At 33.6% G+C, this 18,207-nt stretch overlaps 1 protein-coding gene across 2 annotated transcripts in view; it reads right to left on the bottom strand.

Moving 5' to 3' along the window:
• Window positions 1-18,207, bottom strand: part of ADAMTS6 (ADAM metallopeptidase with thrombospondin type 1 motif 6) — a 207,326-nt gene that overhangs the window by 103,237 nt on the left and 85,882 nt on the right. For both annotated transcript variants that reach the window (XM_081132538.1, XM_081132539.1), the window contains one exon: window positions 8,480-8,626. In XM_081132538.1, the coding sequence (XP_080988664.1) occupies window positions 8,480-8,626 (147 nt within the window). The remainder of the gene's footprint in view (window positions 1-8,479; window positions 8,627-18,207) is intronic.

The following is an 18,207-nucleotide window of genomic DNA, read 5'->3' as shown; positions in this document are numbered from 1 at the left end:
ATCCAAAGTTCTCCTCTCAAGTATATTACAAGTGTTTAGTCTCTCAAAAATTTCATATTTCATCTAGGGTCATCAGAATTAGGAAAGGGAATGTTCTCCTCTCTCTATAATTCCTGCTTTTCAAAGTGTGCCTGCACTCAAACATAATATTTTAATTCAGTGGAACAAATAACATAAAGATTGCCAAAACCCAGACAGAATACCTTAGCTTAAAGAGCTTTATACTTTGCTAAATATAATTGTTCATTTTATTTAGTCAGTGTGCATAAAATAGGACAGATGCTTTTTTACTTTCATTTCACATGTAAGTTAGAATTTTTAAAGAATTCCTATGCCAACATTTAAAAATTTTTTCCAACATTCCTGTCAATTGTGCCAGCACTTGTGTTTTTTTTCCCCAAATCTTTTCCATCTGCTTTGCCAAAGGAAAATAATTTCACAAGTAGAAGTTCCTCCACTATTATTTAGGACAGTACAAATTTTCATTTATAGGTAAGTAAGAAAGAACCATGCATAATAATGAGAATATTTGCTTAAATTTTTATCACAGTCTTAAAATGTAAACGTTAATTTGCTATATACAAATGTATATTTGCCCAGGAGCAAATCAATACCTTTTAAAAACTGAAACATACTATTCATAAGGTGGATAGATGAAAAGACCCAAGGGACCGAATACTGTCTTCTTTACACATTCTCCCTTTCATTTATGTTCTTTTTGGTTAATTTTGATCAATAAAAATATTTAGATGAAATATTAAATATGGGACTAAAAAAGAGGGATTTTACTATTGGCTATTACAATCTATTCACTTGTCACTGCTCACGGTATCTACCTAATAGAGAACAAGTTGGTTTTTTTTCACCCAGCTACTGAGTTTTCATGACAGAGTGCCTTTTATTTCTTGGGTTTTGTTCTTTTCGAAACTGCCATGTACCTCAGTAAGACAAATTACTTTTTGATGAATTTTAAAAATAGCAATGTCTTTTTGTTTTATAATATAAAATATCTTTAATCTATATGGGTATGCAAATTTTAGGCAAATGTAATTCTACCATAGTAAATTCAAAATTTTCACCCGGCCAGGCGTGGCTCAGCAGTTGAGCATCAACCTAGGATCCAGGAGACCGCAGTTCGATTCCCGGTCAGGACACATGCCCGGGTTGCGGGCTCAATCCCCAGTCGGGGGTGTGCAGGAGGCAGCCAATCAATGACTCTCTCATCATTGATGTTTCTTATTTTTTTTTTCTTTTTTTAAAAATATATCTTTATTGATTTCAGAGAGGAAAGGAGAGGGAGAGAGAGAGAGAGAAACATCAATGATGAGAGAGTCATTGATCGAGCCCACAACCCGGGCATGTGCCCTGACCGGGAATCGAACCCCAATCGCCTGGATCCCAGGTCGACGCTCAACCGCTGAGCCATGCCCAGCCGGGCTCATCATTGATGTTTCTATTTCTCTCTCTCTCTCTCGCCCCCTCTCCCTTCCTCTCTCCAAAATCAATAAAGATATGTGTGTTTTTTTTTAATTTCCTATTAAGGTTAATGTTAAAAAGGCCAATGTGAAAAGTACAATGAAAGAAGACATACCATTTTGATAACATGGGATAGTCATAAGATTATTGGATTAGTTATTTAGTTTACTAATATTTTTCAAAAATATCAGTTTCATCTCTACAACAAAAATTATAAGTCTTGATGAAAGGAGTTAAATATGTAATAAAAGTAAAATATCAAGTTAAGTACTACTATTAATCAATGGGGAAAATTTAAGTACTGTAGTAGTTAAAATATTTGCCAATAACATAAAAAAAGAAAATATAAGATATATCCACCTAAATGGCACCAAGTAAAAATTTATTTAAAAATTATTATACATAATTACTTTTAGGAATACAGAAAATTAACCTAAAATATTTAGAAGAAGAATTAAGGGGATCCAAAAGTTTAACGATATACTGAGGGGAAAAAATCTCTCCTGATAGCAAACTGAAAATTGACTTAATCCAGGAGGAAGCCACAATAATTACTTCTTTAAAGTTCCTTTTCTCAGGTACTAATAGTCTTCTAATCATGGTTCATGTTCTTTAAAAACACCAAACGCGACCACCATTGCAAGGGTCTCCGGATAATGAAGACTACCGTGCAGTGTGGTCACCATAGCCAAATTCTTCCAAGAAAGTTTATCCCCAAGTGGATTTTTGTTTCAGTTCTTTAGGATTACCTATTGCTATGTATTAATGTGGTCTCATTAACTATCTACACAATATTTTTACAGAAGAATAAAATAAAACATAAGCGGCCCGGCCGGGCGTGGCTCAGCGGTAGAGCATCGACCTAGGATCCAGGCAATCAGGGTTCAATTCCCGGTCAGGGCACATGCCCGGGTTGCGGGCTGGGCAGTCAATCAATGACTCTCTCATCATTGATGTTTCTATCTCTCTCTCTCTACCCCCTCCTTTCCTCTCTTTGAAATCAATAAAGATATATTTTAAAAAAACAAAAAAACAAAACAAGCAAAAAATCATATCAGTCCTTAAGAATGAACATGTATCTTTAGGAGCATGGCATCAGCAAGGCCTTTTGAGATGGGTTTGGTGACATTTGTACAAATTACCAGTGTTGGCAAGTGTCTTACCTATTATTAATGGCTCCAGGAAAGCAAGTATAGGGCAAGGCTGACTTAAAGTGTTTCTACATTTTCGGTAGAGAATGTACTACATAGTTTCCGCTAAGTAACCATATCTGGTACATAATGTACAATAAAATCTTGTGTAAAGTACTTGGGGGATGGAGCTGCTTTCATATTTTAATTCCTAACTCAGGGTTAAGCGACAAAAATACCTTTTGCATAAGGTTACTAAAATTTGCTACTTTCCTGCTAATTTCAAGGAAGTTGAATCTATAGATCACCATTATCAATTATTAATTAACTCTTAGAAAATAATAATTCTATATATTTCCATGCTTATGTCATCAATTACCATTGTGAAATATCACAGATAGAGGTATAGAAAGTAGAGGACACGGACCTGAGAGGTGTATATTTAACCCTGGGAGTACTTTTCTTATTTTTTTTCCTTAGAAAATTACCAAGTACTCTATCCCAATCACACACTTCATTTCCCCTCAGGAAGTAACTAATATTCTGATTTTTTATTAATAATTTCCTTCCTTTTATTAGTAGTTTTACCTCCCAATATACATCTGCCTGTTTTGGGGCTCTGTATAGCAGGAGCCATACTGCAGTTTTCTTTTGTGACTCGAATGTGAGATATACCCATGTTGATGTGTATAACTATCTATTTACATTGTCCTTTGACATTCCATTTAAGACTATGCCACAAATATCAAAGGAACATTTTGATTATTTCTAATTTCTAGAAATTGCAAATTATGCTGATATGAATATTTCTGTATAGGCCTCCTGGTACAAATGTTTTCCCTTTCTTAAAAATATTAGATATGAGTGTTTTAATATATTTGATAATTCTTTCCATTTAACAAAAGGGAAGTATGAGTAATTTATTTAATCTAGCATTCTAGCTAATCAATTTAATCATATAATTCTTACAATGCTGAGCCTAGTGTTATTTATGCTACCACTATCAAAATAATAACAGTAGAGATATTATATATATTATATATTGAGGAAGTAAAATAAAATATGAAGAGAAAATGGCATCTGTTTTGTTTAGTTTTTGTGTTTGTTTTTTTAACAGCTGTACAGATCATAAAAGTGATACAAATGTTCTGCCCTTGGGGAATCCTAAACCCTCTGCCATCTTGGGTCCTTGGCTGTGGCTATGAAACATAGCCACATATATATAAATATTTCTGAATTTCTCATCAAATAGCACTTTTAAACATAGATAGTGCATGCGTTGGTGACATATGAGAAATTTTCCATTCAGAAAACATAAACCTCACTCATTAATAAATAAAATGAAGGACACTGTTAGTAGTTTCCATCTATGAGATGCTAATAGAACTTAGCATTGTTAAGTATAAAATACATGTGTCCAGAACAAAAGGATATACATAAAAAGTAGAACTATGATTATTTCCCTAGCAGTATATATTTCATAACTAAAAGCCCGATCCTAGTTAAAATGTACAGCAATGTAGTTATTGAATTCATTGACTCTACTTTGTTTATGCTTCTAAGACAAGACAAAAATATGTGTATCAGTTTGATAACATGCTTTTTGCTTGATTATAAAATTCTTAGTAAATCAAAGTATATTTACATTTCCAGAAATCCTTGCAGCATGATAGCAAAGCCATATTTTATGTATTCTACTTCTAATTTAGAGAAGTCTTATTTACATAGCTCAAAACTTAGCCTTGAAACTAAGAACATGAGCCAGAGTTGAGTCTTCAACTAAAATTTACAGACCCCCACGTAAAGTATGCACTCTTGGCTTAGTTTCCAGAACACATGAGGATATGCCCTTAATTGTAATTTTAGATTTATCTTTCACTTCAACAATTATACTATAAAGCATAGACCTTCAGTCTACAGCGCAATGGGTCAATCTAAAAAATAAATCTTTCTATATAACTCTGTGCATATCTTAACAGTCTCCTAACAACAACAACAAAAAGTTAACATTTAGTGCCATCTTGAATTATTTTCCCCAGAATTGTGCTAACATACTTAAATTAAGCAAAAATGAATTAAGTTGATGTCATCTATAAGTCAAGTATCTTACCTACTATGTTCTCATAAACTGCTCTCTAAGTCCTCACAAAACTAACAATACATTATATCCTAAACTGAGTTCTTTAAGTCAGACCTTTCTCTCTTGTCCTCTGGATGTGAGGGGTGCTTGAACATAACTAAACGTGAAGGATCCAATATGCAAACTCTGTATTAATAATGGTTTACTTAGTTATGCTCTCTTTCTCCATATGTCATTATACTTATCAAAGAAATTTATGGGTTTGAGTAAGTCCCCAAAACGTGTCAGATAAATGGAAGGAGAAGAAACCTGTTTTTCTAAGCTGTTCTGTGGGTTCCACAGAAAAACAGAGGTCCCATCTATAAAACTGTTTTCCACCTAATTAGATCACTGGTATTGATCTTCAAAGGTAATTGCTGTGGAAGAAATGAGTGCCTCGGTCATCCTCCTGTTCACCTATCCCTACTCTTGTAGTTCTACACTGACCTTTCTCCCTAGTTCACCGCCAACCATGATGTTGCCTTCCTTTCTTCAGCTTCCATCCTTTCTGTAAAATGGACAGTCTCTATTTAATTTGGAACTGTAGGAGATTTTGCTATGGATCTTTGACAGTTCAAACAATATAACAGACTTTAATTTAAATAGAGCAAGAGTTGAGTCACAGAGGCCTCAGAATTTTAAAAAACTATGAAATTACCCTGGACTACCACTAAGTGGTGGAAAATATATGAGGGGAAAAAGGGAAAAAAAAACCAAAAAACAAAAAACTGGCCTAAATGACTTCCGGCTGCCTTCCACTGCCTGGTAAGTTAGCCCACATCATGGGTGAGAGTGAGCCGTAACACCAGGTTCACCTTTCTTTACTTTCTAAGTCAATAAATAAATAAAGTCCCGCAGGCAGATAGGAAGGACACTACCTGCAGAGCCGTTGTCGAAAACATCAGAAGCTGGCATAACACGTCCATTCTAACGGAAATAGGTTCTTTATTATTTAATCAGGACGGCTTCTGGGCGATTCATGAACCACTTATTGAATCACCGAGTTTAAGAAATCTGAAAAAAAATATTGGGAGTTGGTAAACACCATCTCCTGACTGATCAATAGCATGTAGTGTTTCAGAATGACACGAGAGACTTTTTACTATATTGGCATGTAAAGGCCATGGAATGGTTTTCAGTTGAACATCGTGAAGAGTGAATCTATAAATCATAAAAAGCTCGTTGTTGAAATCCACCGTCATCTTTGGCCTGTACAGTCACTAAGGAGAGGAAGGTGTGCATTTTGCTGGCTGGGCTGCAGTTCCTAAACAATTCATCTTTACAGATTTCTTTTTCTTGAGAGGAAAAACTGAAATAAAATGTTATGAGTCTTTTTGAGCCAACTATAAAACATAAATGTAACCTCAATCCCTGATCAAAATATCACTGGATTTTAAAAAATATCACACATAGCTGGTAAAGCAATTAAGTCCACTGCATTAATAAAAAGGAACAAAGAAAGTCAAGAAAGTTACTATTATGTCTTTGCTCTAGTGAACTGACCTTTTCAAAGGGCCTTGTGTTTTAAAAACCTTTATTGCTTGGTCAGATTATGATCAGAGTTGTTTAGTTTATTATTAAAGGGGTGAGGGGAAGCCAACTTCTCCACAACTCTCTACCTACTACTGTCTTTCACATCTCTCTCTCAAAAATGGCTTTAATTTTGTGAGCATCCCCAGGAGAATGCACAAGAGAAATATTTTTATAAAATACAGGATAAATAAGTACATTAGAACCCTGTCAACACTAATCATGCTTACACATACAAAATGCAAAGAGGCAATAAGGCTTAAATAATGCTCTTCGTAATAATTCTTTTAATTAATTCAATGGGACACTTTATTGCAACTAATAAGAATTTTACATTTCTCACCAAGTCAGTGGTGATTTCTTAACTGTATTTTATCAGCAATTTTGGGATTTCCTTTTGGAGTGTTTTAACAGCCTTAATACTGTTTCGACTAGGTAGGTGCTGGCAAGAGATGAAAATGGTTCTTGTATTTAGCATGCATACAGAGACGGTCCTAGCAAATGGGCTGTGCAATAGAAATGGGATAGAGGAGCAAAAAAACGTGGTACTTGAAAAGAACAAGAGGAGGGAAGGCTTCGAAAATGCACAGGAATACTGAGCATGTTATATAGTTTGTCTTTCTGGTGACAGATACTAAGATTCCATTATAAAAACATGATCCAAGTCAAGGGAGAAATGGCAGATCTGCCTTGATTTCTGGGGAGAGCAGAGTTTTGAACAATGTTTAAATTTAGGTAATATGATCTCATTAAAAAAAGAATCTTGGAAAATGATATTGCTAGTGTTTTGTGTTAGAAACTACTGAAGGATGTTGAACAAATTCTCTGTGGTCTATCTTTACAGCCCTTCACCCAGGCTGGCACCAGGCAAGCACAGTGTTATTCTGATCTATTACTAGGATTAAAAATTGTTAGGTTATGTAAAGCTGCCACCTTCTGAAGTGAATTTCCAATTCCTTCAATTTCATTATTATAATAGTTAATTCAAAAGAGCCCATTTTAAACATTTATCTTTTGATCTTTGATTAAGTAATACATTGTATTAGGTAATTTAAAATCTCTTGTTGAGGCTGTTTAAAAAATATATAATTATAAATTTTCAGAATATGATCGTCCATTCGCAGATATGAAACAAAACTTTAACGAACAATGTTCCCCTCCATAACCAATCTGAATTTTTTAAATGTTACACTACAATCATGTTAATGTGAATTTTGAAAAGACAATTTTTAAAAAGAATTTCTGTTGCTTGTCTGTGCTTTATGTATGACTCACTTTTTCACAGAGTGTTTAATCTCTTCTCCCCAAGAAAAAAATGGCACAAAACTGTTGAAGATAATGAGAGCCTTAAAACTTAAAACCTTGATATCATTTAAAATAGTAATATTTACCACTTAATGAATGTCTCTTAAATGTTTTTAATACAATTTAGCATTATACATAATTATATACATAGTAACCTGATGGTGTATGTATTATTAAACTCACTTAAGAAATGAGGTCAATGAAGATTGAAAAGGTGAAGTAACATACCCAAGGTCACACAGTTTGGAAGTGAGACCTAAGTCCATTCGTTTCTGAAGTTCCACACTGAAGCCCTATGGCAGGTGAGATGTGGAAGGACATCTGCATTCCTAAACATTAGCCAATTTATACTCTTCACAGTTAAGTAACCAAACTCTTGGAATATACATTAAAAGGGAAGAAAGACGGTCCCAAACTGCAGAAAAGATGTGTCTCTTAATAAATTTTCAAAGATAAATCTTCAATTTTTCATTTTTATTTCCTGGGTGTTTGATTTTTTGTTGTTGTTGTTTGTTACTATTAGATACTACAGCATTCTTATAGAACTCAGTTTTTTTTCACCAACAAAATGAAATGTAGAATCACTGAATTAAAGTTTGACCTATGCTCTATTAAATTATGTAAATTTACATTTTTTTTCTGACATTGCTTCTCATTTATTGAACATTTCTAACACTCACATCATCAACCTCGCTTAAATCCTTGCTCCAATTCCTCTAATCTATTCAGTAAGCTCTGTCTGAGTATGAAGAAAAAAATTTGCCACAATGATATATGAAAGTACTTTTGGAACAGCCTGAAATATCACTGGGCCCTATAAAAGTTACTCATTATGCAAAGTTTGAAGCACTGCATATTAGGCTTCTACCAATGGCTTACTTCTAGAGCAATTCATCATCACTCTCCAGAGATTACTTACTCTAGAAAGCTGGTGATATAGTCTCGACTGCAGGCAGACCAGGAAAAGGGATTGGTATTTGCAGTAATGTGAGCTGCCATAAGTTTTGCTGTTTCATGACCTTTCGTCCCACAAGTATTTCCAATTCCATCATGGTTCATACCAAAACTGTTTTAACAAGGAAGAAACATAAGAAACATAAAAGAAATAAGAAAAAAATAAAACAAACAAACCCCAATACATCCTTTATTTCCTTAATTGATCAAGTATTAGTCTTATCAACACACGCCTTCCAAAACAATAGACTAGATCCTCTAAGGAAATATAGGATTAAAGTTAAAGTGACTATGGAATAATTCAGTGATACAATGTATTTCTAAACCTATTTAAATTTATCATATAATCTCAAATGTTACTGCATATGATACCATCTCTCCTAGAATAGATATGGAATTAATTTTCACTTTATAAATGAGAAAAACAAATTTAGTAAAAATAAAAGACCCATTAAAGATCATACAATTAGTGCTGGAATCGTTAGTAGAATCTGCCTGCCTTTTAACATGCTAGAGTTCATATTACTTCACTATGAATCAGAAGGGGATTTTTAAAAGATGGTTAAGATTCACTGAGTTCTAGGTTATAGACCAAACACGAAAGTCCCTTTTCTTACTAATATAAATAAAAAAAGAATTAAACACATAAGTAATTTATGTTTGTGTTTTTATGTGTTTTCAGAACACATTTTGAAAAGTCTTGATGCATTGATTACGGAGATAAAGTTTTTCTTTACCAGAGCCTCCCTTCATTTTTTAAAGCTTTTCTTTGTCATTTATTTCTGTGGCCTATGGCCATGCTTAGTCCTTTCAATGTGATCTAAAAATATACTTTCATAATAAACCAAACTTTTTCTGTAGAGGACATACCCACTGCATGTAAATAAATTTTAGCCTTTCATCACAAGTAGCCAGAGTTCAGGTTGAACATTACTAAAAAAAAATTATGTCTCCATTGTGACATTCTAATAAATGTACCATGATATGTGTTCAAGGAAATAAATGATTTGTGTGACAAGAGGATAAGATAAGTGAGGGTAGTTGCTAGAGAAAAATTTGGACAGGTAGTTGGGAACAGATAATTGCAAGACAATAAAGGAAAGTACATATTAATACATTTGGCAGTGTAGAGACACTGAAGAGTTATAAGAAGAACTGAGGATTTCTGAGGACAATATGGAATTGATCTGTATTTTAGACAGGTCATTATAATTTGTGGTGTAGTCACTGGAGTGAGAAGAGAATGGAGCCAGGGAGAGCAGATGGAAGATCAAAAATAATGTGGGTTTGAATTAGGGCACTGGACAGAGAGGTGGGATTAGATTTGAGACATGTTTAGAAAGCTGAATGAATCGGCCTTCATAACTACAATATAAAACAGCTATAATGAAGACATATAATATGTTCACACATAGGGGGCAGAAAGGAGGAACTAGTATTTCAGGCAGAGGAACTAACATAAGCAAAGGAAGAGAAGTGCAAGAAAATATCCAGAGTCCCATGTTAAAATACCAAATAACCTTCCAAGAACACCAATATTTAGTTTTCCATTTGACGTCAACATACTGGACTCAACCTATTTGAATGGTCTTCTAGAAACATGATGGTGGATTATACAATTAGTTGAATTAGACATATATTCTGTCCAAACAATCACCTACAAATTTACATAACAGGATCCTTTGTTCAAATTTTTAATTCAATAAAGTTAATATTCTATATTTCTCTCCAAGGTTGGTGCTACTGTGTTGAACACTACTAAAATTCTCGTCAAATGCTAATAGCTTTAAAAATATGATTTCCTTTTAGCATCAGTCTCTAAAATATCCCAAAGTCATGCTAAGATAGGTGTAAGCGGGCAGGTGGCTTTAAGAAAATTATTTTCCAGATCCTATACTTTCTTATATACTCTTTTCTTTAAAAAATTCAAGATTCGCCCCCCTGGCATGGCTCAGCAGTTGAGCATCAACCTATGATCCAGGAGATCGATTCCCAATCAGGGCACATGTCCGGGTTGTGGGTTCGATCCCCAGTCAGGGGCGTGCAGAAGGCAGCCGATCAATGACTCTCTCATCATTGATGTTTCTATCTCTCTCCCCCTCTCCCTTCCTCTCTCTGAAATCAATAAAGATTTATTTTTTCAAACATAAAAAGTCAGACTTCTCCTTTTAAAATCACATTTATCCCACTTGCAAAAGAAAAACTTATTTTACCCATCCGTAATTTTTCAATAGTTCATAGCACTGGGGTATAAAAACATGGGCATCAAGAAAAGAGAAATTGGAGACATTTGGTGTCTTCAGAGAAAGAGAATGACTTTGATGATTGAATGATTAATGAAACTAAATATGTAGCTTCTTGCTTTCATCAAATTTATAGGAGAACATAATCAAATTAACAGCTGATGGGTTGTTAAAAATGTTTTTTCATGATAAATCACCATGGTTATGTTTGACAAATAATTCAAAAGAACTTAAAAGGATTGATTGATATTTCTATCATAAACTCCTTTCATTTCTACTTATGTAAACAAAGCATTCATCATCTATAGAAACAAAATAAAGAAACTGAACTGATGCTGAAATCCTGCCTTATTCTATAGAAATACAGAGATAAATGCAATAATTTAAAAATACATCTAATTAAAGATACATCTTTTCATTAAAACTTTGCTTTTACATTTAATTATTTATTAAAATTTGTAATATGTATGTGCTCCTCTGATCAATCATTATTTAATAATGATTGTTATCTAATGAACAAATAATCCAGAAAAAAATTTTCTTTATGATTACAGGAAATTTTTAAATGTAATTGTTATTTACATATATTTTTGTTATGGAGACATTTTATATGATTAAACATACTTTTAAGCATAAAATACATTTAAATATCTTAAAAATATTAAAATATACATTAGGGTAATATTCTGGGAGGGAGAGAAGAAGCAGACATATTGAGTTAAAGGAAAAAAAAATGATAAAAATTTTGACTATAAAAGAATGGGCTTGTGTATTTCTTAAAGACATAATGACAGTTACCAAATTTCTATGGCATTTAGATTCAATTGGATATATTTAAAAGATATATATAACAATTTTATTTTCACATGCTAATATATATAGTACTCCAGAAATTCTATCCTTTACAATAACTTAGACATAAAATAAAAATTTTTAGACATCAGCTGAAAAATATACAATAGCGTACATAGTTTTAAAAAATTCAGAAGTATAAAGGGAAAACTGTTTTTTCCTCCTGAGGAAACTCTATCGATGAAGAGTTTGGCAATTAAAAAAAAAGCGAAACTCATTAGTGATCAGAGAGAGGAAACAAAAGGCCACTTTAAAACCATCATACCAACAAAAATTAGAATGTTCCATAGGACTCAGTGTTGGCAGTGATGCAGAGAAACTGGGATCTTAGTTCACAACATTTGTAATGTGGTCAGAGCAGCTGTTCCAGAGAGCAATTCAGCAGTACTTAGTCAAGTTAAATAGGCAGATACATTATGACCCAAAAATCCTATTCTTGGATATATATCCCAGAAATATTCCCAAAGGGAACATGTATGAAGATGTTCATGACAGGATTATTTATGATAGCAAGGAGTTGAAGACAACCTAGGTGTCCGTCACTGGGGAACGGGTAAGTAAACTTTGGCAGATGCAGATTACGGAATACGAAACAGAAGCTGGAAGCAGCAAACAAGACAGATGTCTGCACACAGTATGGGTGGATCTTAAAAACGGGAAAAATTAAGAAAAGGAGCAATGTCTATAACCCTATATCAAATATGTAGACAAAACTTACATACACACTCTCATATAACAAAGAAAGGCCAAGGAACTGTTCCGGACTAAAGAGACTCAACTAAATGCAATGAAAACTGGATTAAGTGGGGGGAATGTTATAAAGAACATTGCTGGGACAATTGATAAAACTTGAATATGACTGTACATTGATGCTAGAAGTATATCAATGTTAAATTTTCTAATTTGATAATTGTGCTGTGGTTATATAAGAGATTATCTTTTCTCCGTAGGAAATAGATGCTGAAATATTTGAGGATAAGGAAAATGTCTACAACTTACTCTCAAATAGCTAAGAAAAATTCATGTACATATACTGAAAAAGAGATAAAGCAAATGTTGCAAAATATCAACAACTGAATCTGAGTGAAGGGCACATGGGAAAGCTTTTTATTATATCAATATTTCTATAAGTTTGAAATCATTTCAAACTTAAAAAGTTAAAATGAACACATAGATGTCCAAAACAACCTGCAATATTTTACAAAGATATGTATGGACTCAAATATAAAGATCAAAATTTTTAGACTAGTTATCTATGGGAGTGAACACATGGGAGTGGGAAATGGAAATATAAATACACTTATGTATATATTAAACCAGAAGGGTCCTTGGGGACTGATGTGCCAAGAACTAAGGTTGGATGGATGGATGGATGGATGGATGGATGGATGGATGGATGGATGGATGGATGGATGGATGGATGGATGATTGATAGATAATAGATAGATATAGATAGATGACAGATTAGATAGATAGATAGATGATAGATAGATAGATAGATAGATAGATAGATAGATAGATAGATAGATAGATAGATAGACAGATAGATAGATGATAGATGTAAAATAAACTCTGCTCTTGAGTTTCAAATATAATATTTTTTTTTAAAGTACAAGAACAAAACAGAGAGTTAGGTGAGCCTGGGGCCCACACTGAGGAGTGAACAGTAGTCACAAAAGAGCACTCCCATGGTTGGTTTTATGTGTTTATTAAACATTTCAGATTACATAAAGGTAATGTTTCTCATTTGTGGAGGGTTGTAGGAACAGAGAGAAAGAAACAGAAAGAGAGAGGAGAGAGAGAGAGGTAAAGGAGGAGGTTAGGAGAGACAGCCTTCCATGGGCCTCGTGATTCCCCACATTGCGCTGGGTATGTCAAGTCTGCAAGGCTTGCTCTGTACCCAGGCTCTCACAGGATAACTTTAAGAAATGAGGTAACATCACCCCCTGGATAAAGAGCAGGTTTACTTACTACAGTACTCCTCCCTTTATCCGCAGTTTCGGTAATGCATGGTCAACCACAATCCAAAAATATTAAATAAAAAATTCCAGCAATAAAGATTGTGCACTATACTGACTACTGTAATGAAATCTTGCACCATCCTGCTCTGTCCCACCCTGGACATGAATAATTCCACAGAGTATCCACACTGTATATGCTACCCACCAATTAATCACTTAATAGCCATCTTGGTTATCAGCTTAGCAGTTTTACTTTTTCTTTTAATTAATAAATAACAGTTAGATGTTCTTGAAGTGATTGATCAAGAGTTGGGAAAGTGATCAAGAGTAGGAAAAGAGCTAAATGAATAAAAAGGATGTGTTCCTTCAGGATAGGAGATTTGCCTTCATCATCAGTGTATCCAAAATACACTCTAGGTTAGGTCAAAGAATAGGTGCTCATTACATCTCTGGAATCAAATTGTGCATGAGTGGAAGACTTCTATTGATGGACTGTAAAACATGAGAGATAAAATCTGGAAAGCATCATATGCATATACCTACTTTGATAGTGAAAAATGTGATAAAAATATATAAAATCATATCAGTAATAAAGGGGGAAAGGGCAGGGTTTGAGTCAAAATAAGTGGCATCACCACTTAGAGATAGGTGGTTGCTATATACACTAAAAGACTGTGCAATAAAGGTTATTCACTAAATTAAGCTTCTTTGAGGGATTAAGAAGTACAAATTAGCAGTTACAAAATAGTCATGGGGATATAAAGTACAGCATAGGGAATACAGTCAATAATATAACTATGTGTGGTGCCAGATGGGTACTAGATTTAGGGGGGATCACAGCATACGTTATATAAACCCCTAATCACTATGCTGTAATTGAAAACAAAATTTTTAAAATCCTCACTCAAGGATATGTTTTCATTGGTTTCAGAGAAAGAGGAAGGAAGAGAGAGAGAGAGAGAGAGAGAAAGAGAAACACTGATGTGAGAGAGAAACATCAATTGGTTGCCTCCCATAAGTGCCCCAACCAGGGAGCAAACCCAAAACCTTTTGGTGTATGTGACAACACTCCAACCAACTGAGTCACCTGGCCAGGGCTGTAATTGAAAAAATTTTTTTTAATTTTTAAATTTAAGCTTCTGTGACTCAGAGTCTATCATATGCATCAATCTATTAACATACATGCTCTTTCCAAATATTTTTCTATGGTACATTAGTTTTCTATGCAAATGATATTTTTCTTTTAAAACTATATTTAACAAAACAAAATCCCCTTACATACGTATCTGAAGAGACATATGTAAGGAAAGAATTCCATGTCATTTTCTTTTTTAGGATATATTAGAGGAAGCTCATTGGTGATTATATTTTACATCATTTAACCATTTACTATATGACCACTCACTGTAAAAGTAACAATGTATTTTGTACCAAAAAATAATAACTTACTCTTGATTTTTGTACACACTTCTTATTTGTTTTGTTGGAAGATTAGTAAAAATAAAAAAAAAGAATAAACACAGACTACTGAGTATAAATTTAATATGGATTTAGTCTGGAGATTCTTTTTAAAATCATAACAGATGTTTTCAAACCAAACAGAAGATCTGTATAGCTAAGAAAAATCTTAAAATGCCTAATTCAAATTTTTCATCTAAGCAACTTTAATTTTATCATGTAGCTAATATATCAACATCATTTTATCTTCAATAATCATGGTAGTTAAACTGTTTTGCATTTTGTTAAACAATCATTAGCTCACAGAGCATGAACTTTTAAATTCAGCCACTAAAGGAAAAAATAGATGCTTACCCTGTTACTCAATAAGATAACACATATACAATTACAGAATTAAAGAATAGTTTCTTAATGTTTTAAAATTATTAAATTTCTCCTTAAAAGCTAACTTTAAAAAGTGATGACATAATTACAGTCTAAATTGTGACAACTATAAAAATCTCAAAAGCTACGCCTTCCCATTGTAGCAGAAAAATATACGGGAATAAAGGGACATCTTTCTTGAAAACTATTTTCCATTTGTAATCCCTTTGATCTATCAGTTCTTATTCCTAACTGCGCTTGGCTACGAATCACTTGTTATACCAAAGCAAAGACAAAACCTAATGGAGGCACTGAGAGCCTTCTATACCCACATCTGGCAAACATTTTTCGTTTTAATAGTTACCCAATAGGATAGTTATTACAATTTGCTCATGTGTTTTCTAAAACAGAATTTGGAACTCAGTTCTACCTTTGGACTTTATATACAATTTACTAAACTAAATGAACTCAAGATTTTGGACGTATTTAGAAAGATATTTAACAATGAGGGGGTGTGGCTAATAGAATCTAGACTTCGCATACCTGTATAAAGCACGTTTCATATTTAGTATAAACGCTGCCTTTGCTCAAGGGAAACAAAAGAAAAAAACAAACAAATGGGACTATACCAAACTAAAAAGGTTTTGCACAGCAAAGGAAATTATCAACAAAATGAAAAGACAGCCCACTGAATGGGACAACATATTTGCAAAGGATACATCTGATAAGGGGTTAATATCCAAAATCTATAAAGAACTTACAAAACTCAACACCAAAAAAAATCAAACAATCCAATTAAAAATGGGCAAAGGACATGAATAGGCACTTCTCCAAAGAGGACATACAGGTGGCCAAGAGACATATGAAAAGATGCTCAACATCACTAATCATCAGAGAGATGCAGATTAAAACCACAATAAGGTATCACCTCACACCTGTCAGAATGGCTCCATCAAATCAACAAACAAGTGCTGGTTGAGGGGGTGGAGAAAAGAGAACTTTCGTGCTCTATTGCTGGAAATGCAGATTGGTAAGCAGTATAGAGTTACCTCAAAAAACTAAAAAATGGAACTGCCTTAGGATTCAGTGATCCCACTTCTGGGAATATATCCAAAGAAACCCAAAGCACTAATTCAAAGGAATTATGTACACCCCTATGTTCAGTGCAGCATTATTTACAATGGCCAAGATTTGGAAGCAGTCCAAGTGCTCATCAGTAGATGAGTGAATAAAAAAGCTGTGGGACATTTACATAATAGAATAAATACTATTAAGCCGTAAAAAAAGAAGGAAATCTTACCCTATGTGACAGCATGGATGGACCTGGACAGCATTATGCTAAGTGAAATAAGCCAGTCAGAGAAAGACAAGTACCATATAATTTCACTCACAGTCGAATCTGACAAATAAAATGAACAAGCAAAATAGACAGACTCATAGATAGAGAGCAGGCTGACAGCTGCAGGGGCGGCAGGGGGAGGCTGGGTGAAAAAGGTGAAGGGATTAAGCAAAAAAAGCAAACAATACTCATAGACACAGACAACAGCATGGTGATGACCAGAGGGGAAGGGGGGGAGGTAAGAGAGGGTAAATACAGGGGGATAAATGGTGATGGGAGGAGACTGACTTGGGGTGGTAAACACATAATACGATACACAGATGATTTATAATGGAATTGTACACCTGAAACTTATATAATTTTATTAACCAATGTCACCCCAATAAATTCAATAATAAATGATAAGAGGCTCGGGTGTGGGTGAAATCAGGAGATGTTGTTCAAAACATACAAACTTCCATTTATAAGATAAGTAAGTTCTGGGGTATCACATAAAGTAGAATGACTATAATTAACAATACTATATTGTATACTGAGAGCTGCTAAGAGAGTGGATCTTAAATGTTCTCACCACACATACAAAAAAAGGATAATTTTATGATGTGATATATGTGTTAACTAACCTTACCATTATAATCATTTTACGATATATACATGAATCAAATCGTCATGCTGTACACTGAAACTTATACAATGTTATATGTCAGTTATCTCTCTATAAAGCTGCGGGGAAAGGAATAGAGGAGAAAATACAAATTACAAATAATGAAAGATGGAACATTATTATGTATACTACATACATCTAAAAAGACAGTAAGATAACAAATTTGACAATTTAGCTAAAATACTCTACTACTCAAAAGACATAATTAACAAAAAGGACTCAAAAGATTTAGATGTTATTTTATATCTAATAAAAAATTAAATTATTAGTAATCTTTCCACAAAGAAAATTCTTAGCTCAGTTGGCCTCATTGGTAAATTCTATCAAACATTTAAGAAAGAAATAATATCCACCTAATGTACACAAACTCTTCTAGAAGCTAGAAGAGTTCCTAATGCAATTTATAACACTAACTTTATCTGACATTCAAACTAGACAAAGACATTAAAGGAAAAGTACAAATCAACCAATTTTTCTAAACAAAATGTGCTGAAATCTCTGGGTATTCATGAGAAAAAAAGGAACCTCAATCCTTACCTCACACCAAACAAAAACAAACAGACACAAAAAAGATAACCCAAAATGCATCACAGATCTTAATACAAAAGCTAAAAGTTGTACTTGCTCCGGCAGAACATGTACTAAAAGCTAAACGTATAAAACTTCTAGACAAAAATAGAAAATCTTGAAGTAGGCAAAGATTTCTTAAGACACAAAAAACACAAATCATAAAAGAAAACTTCTAAATGAGACTTCATCAAAATTCTGTTTTTCACAAGGCACCATTAAAAATGAATGGCAAGCAACAGACTT

Source organism: Miniopterus schreibersii (genome assembly GCF_964146895.1).
Source record: "Miniopterus schreibersii genome assembly, chromosome: 3".
Taxonomy (NCBI): Eukaryota; Metazoa; Chordata; class Mammalia; order Chiroptera; family Miniopteridae; genus Miniopterus; species Miniopterus schreibersii.
The sequence above is the reverse complement of the archived record's forward strand: the minus strand, read 5'-3'. Positions and strand labels throughout refer to the sequence as shown.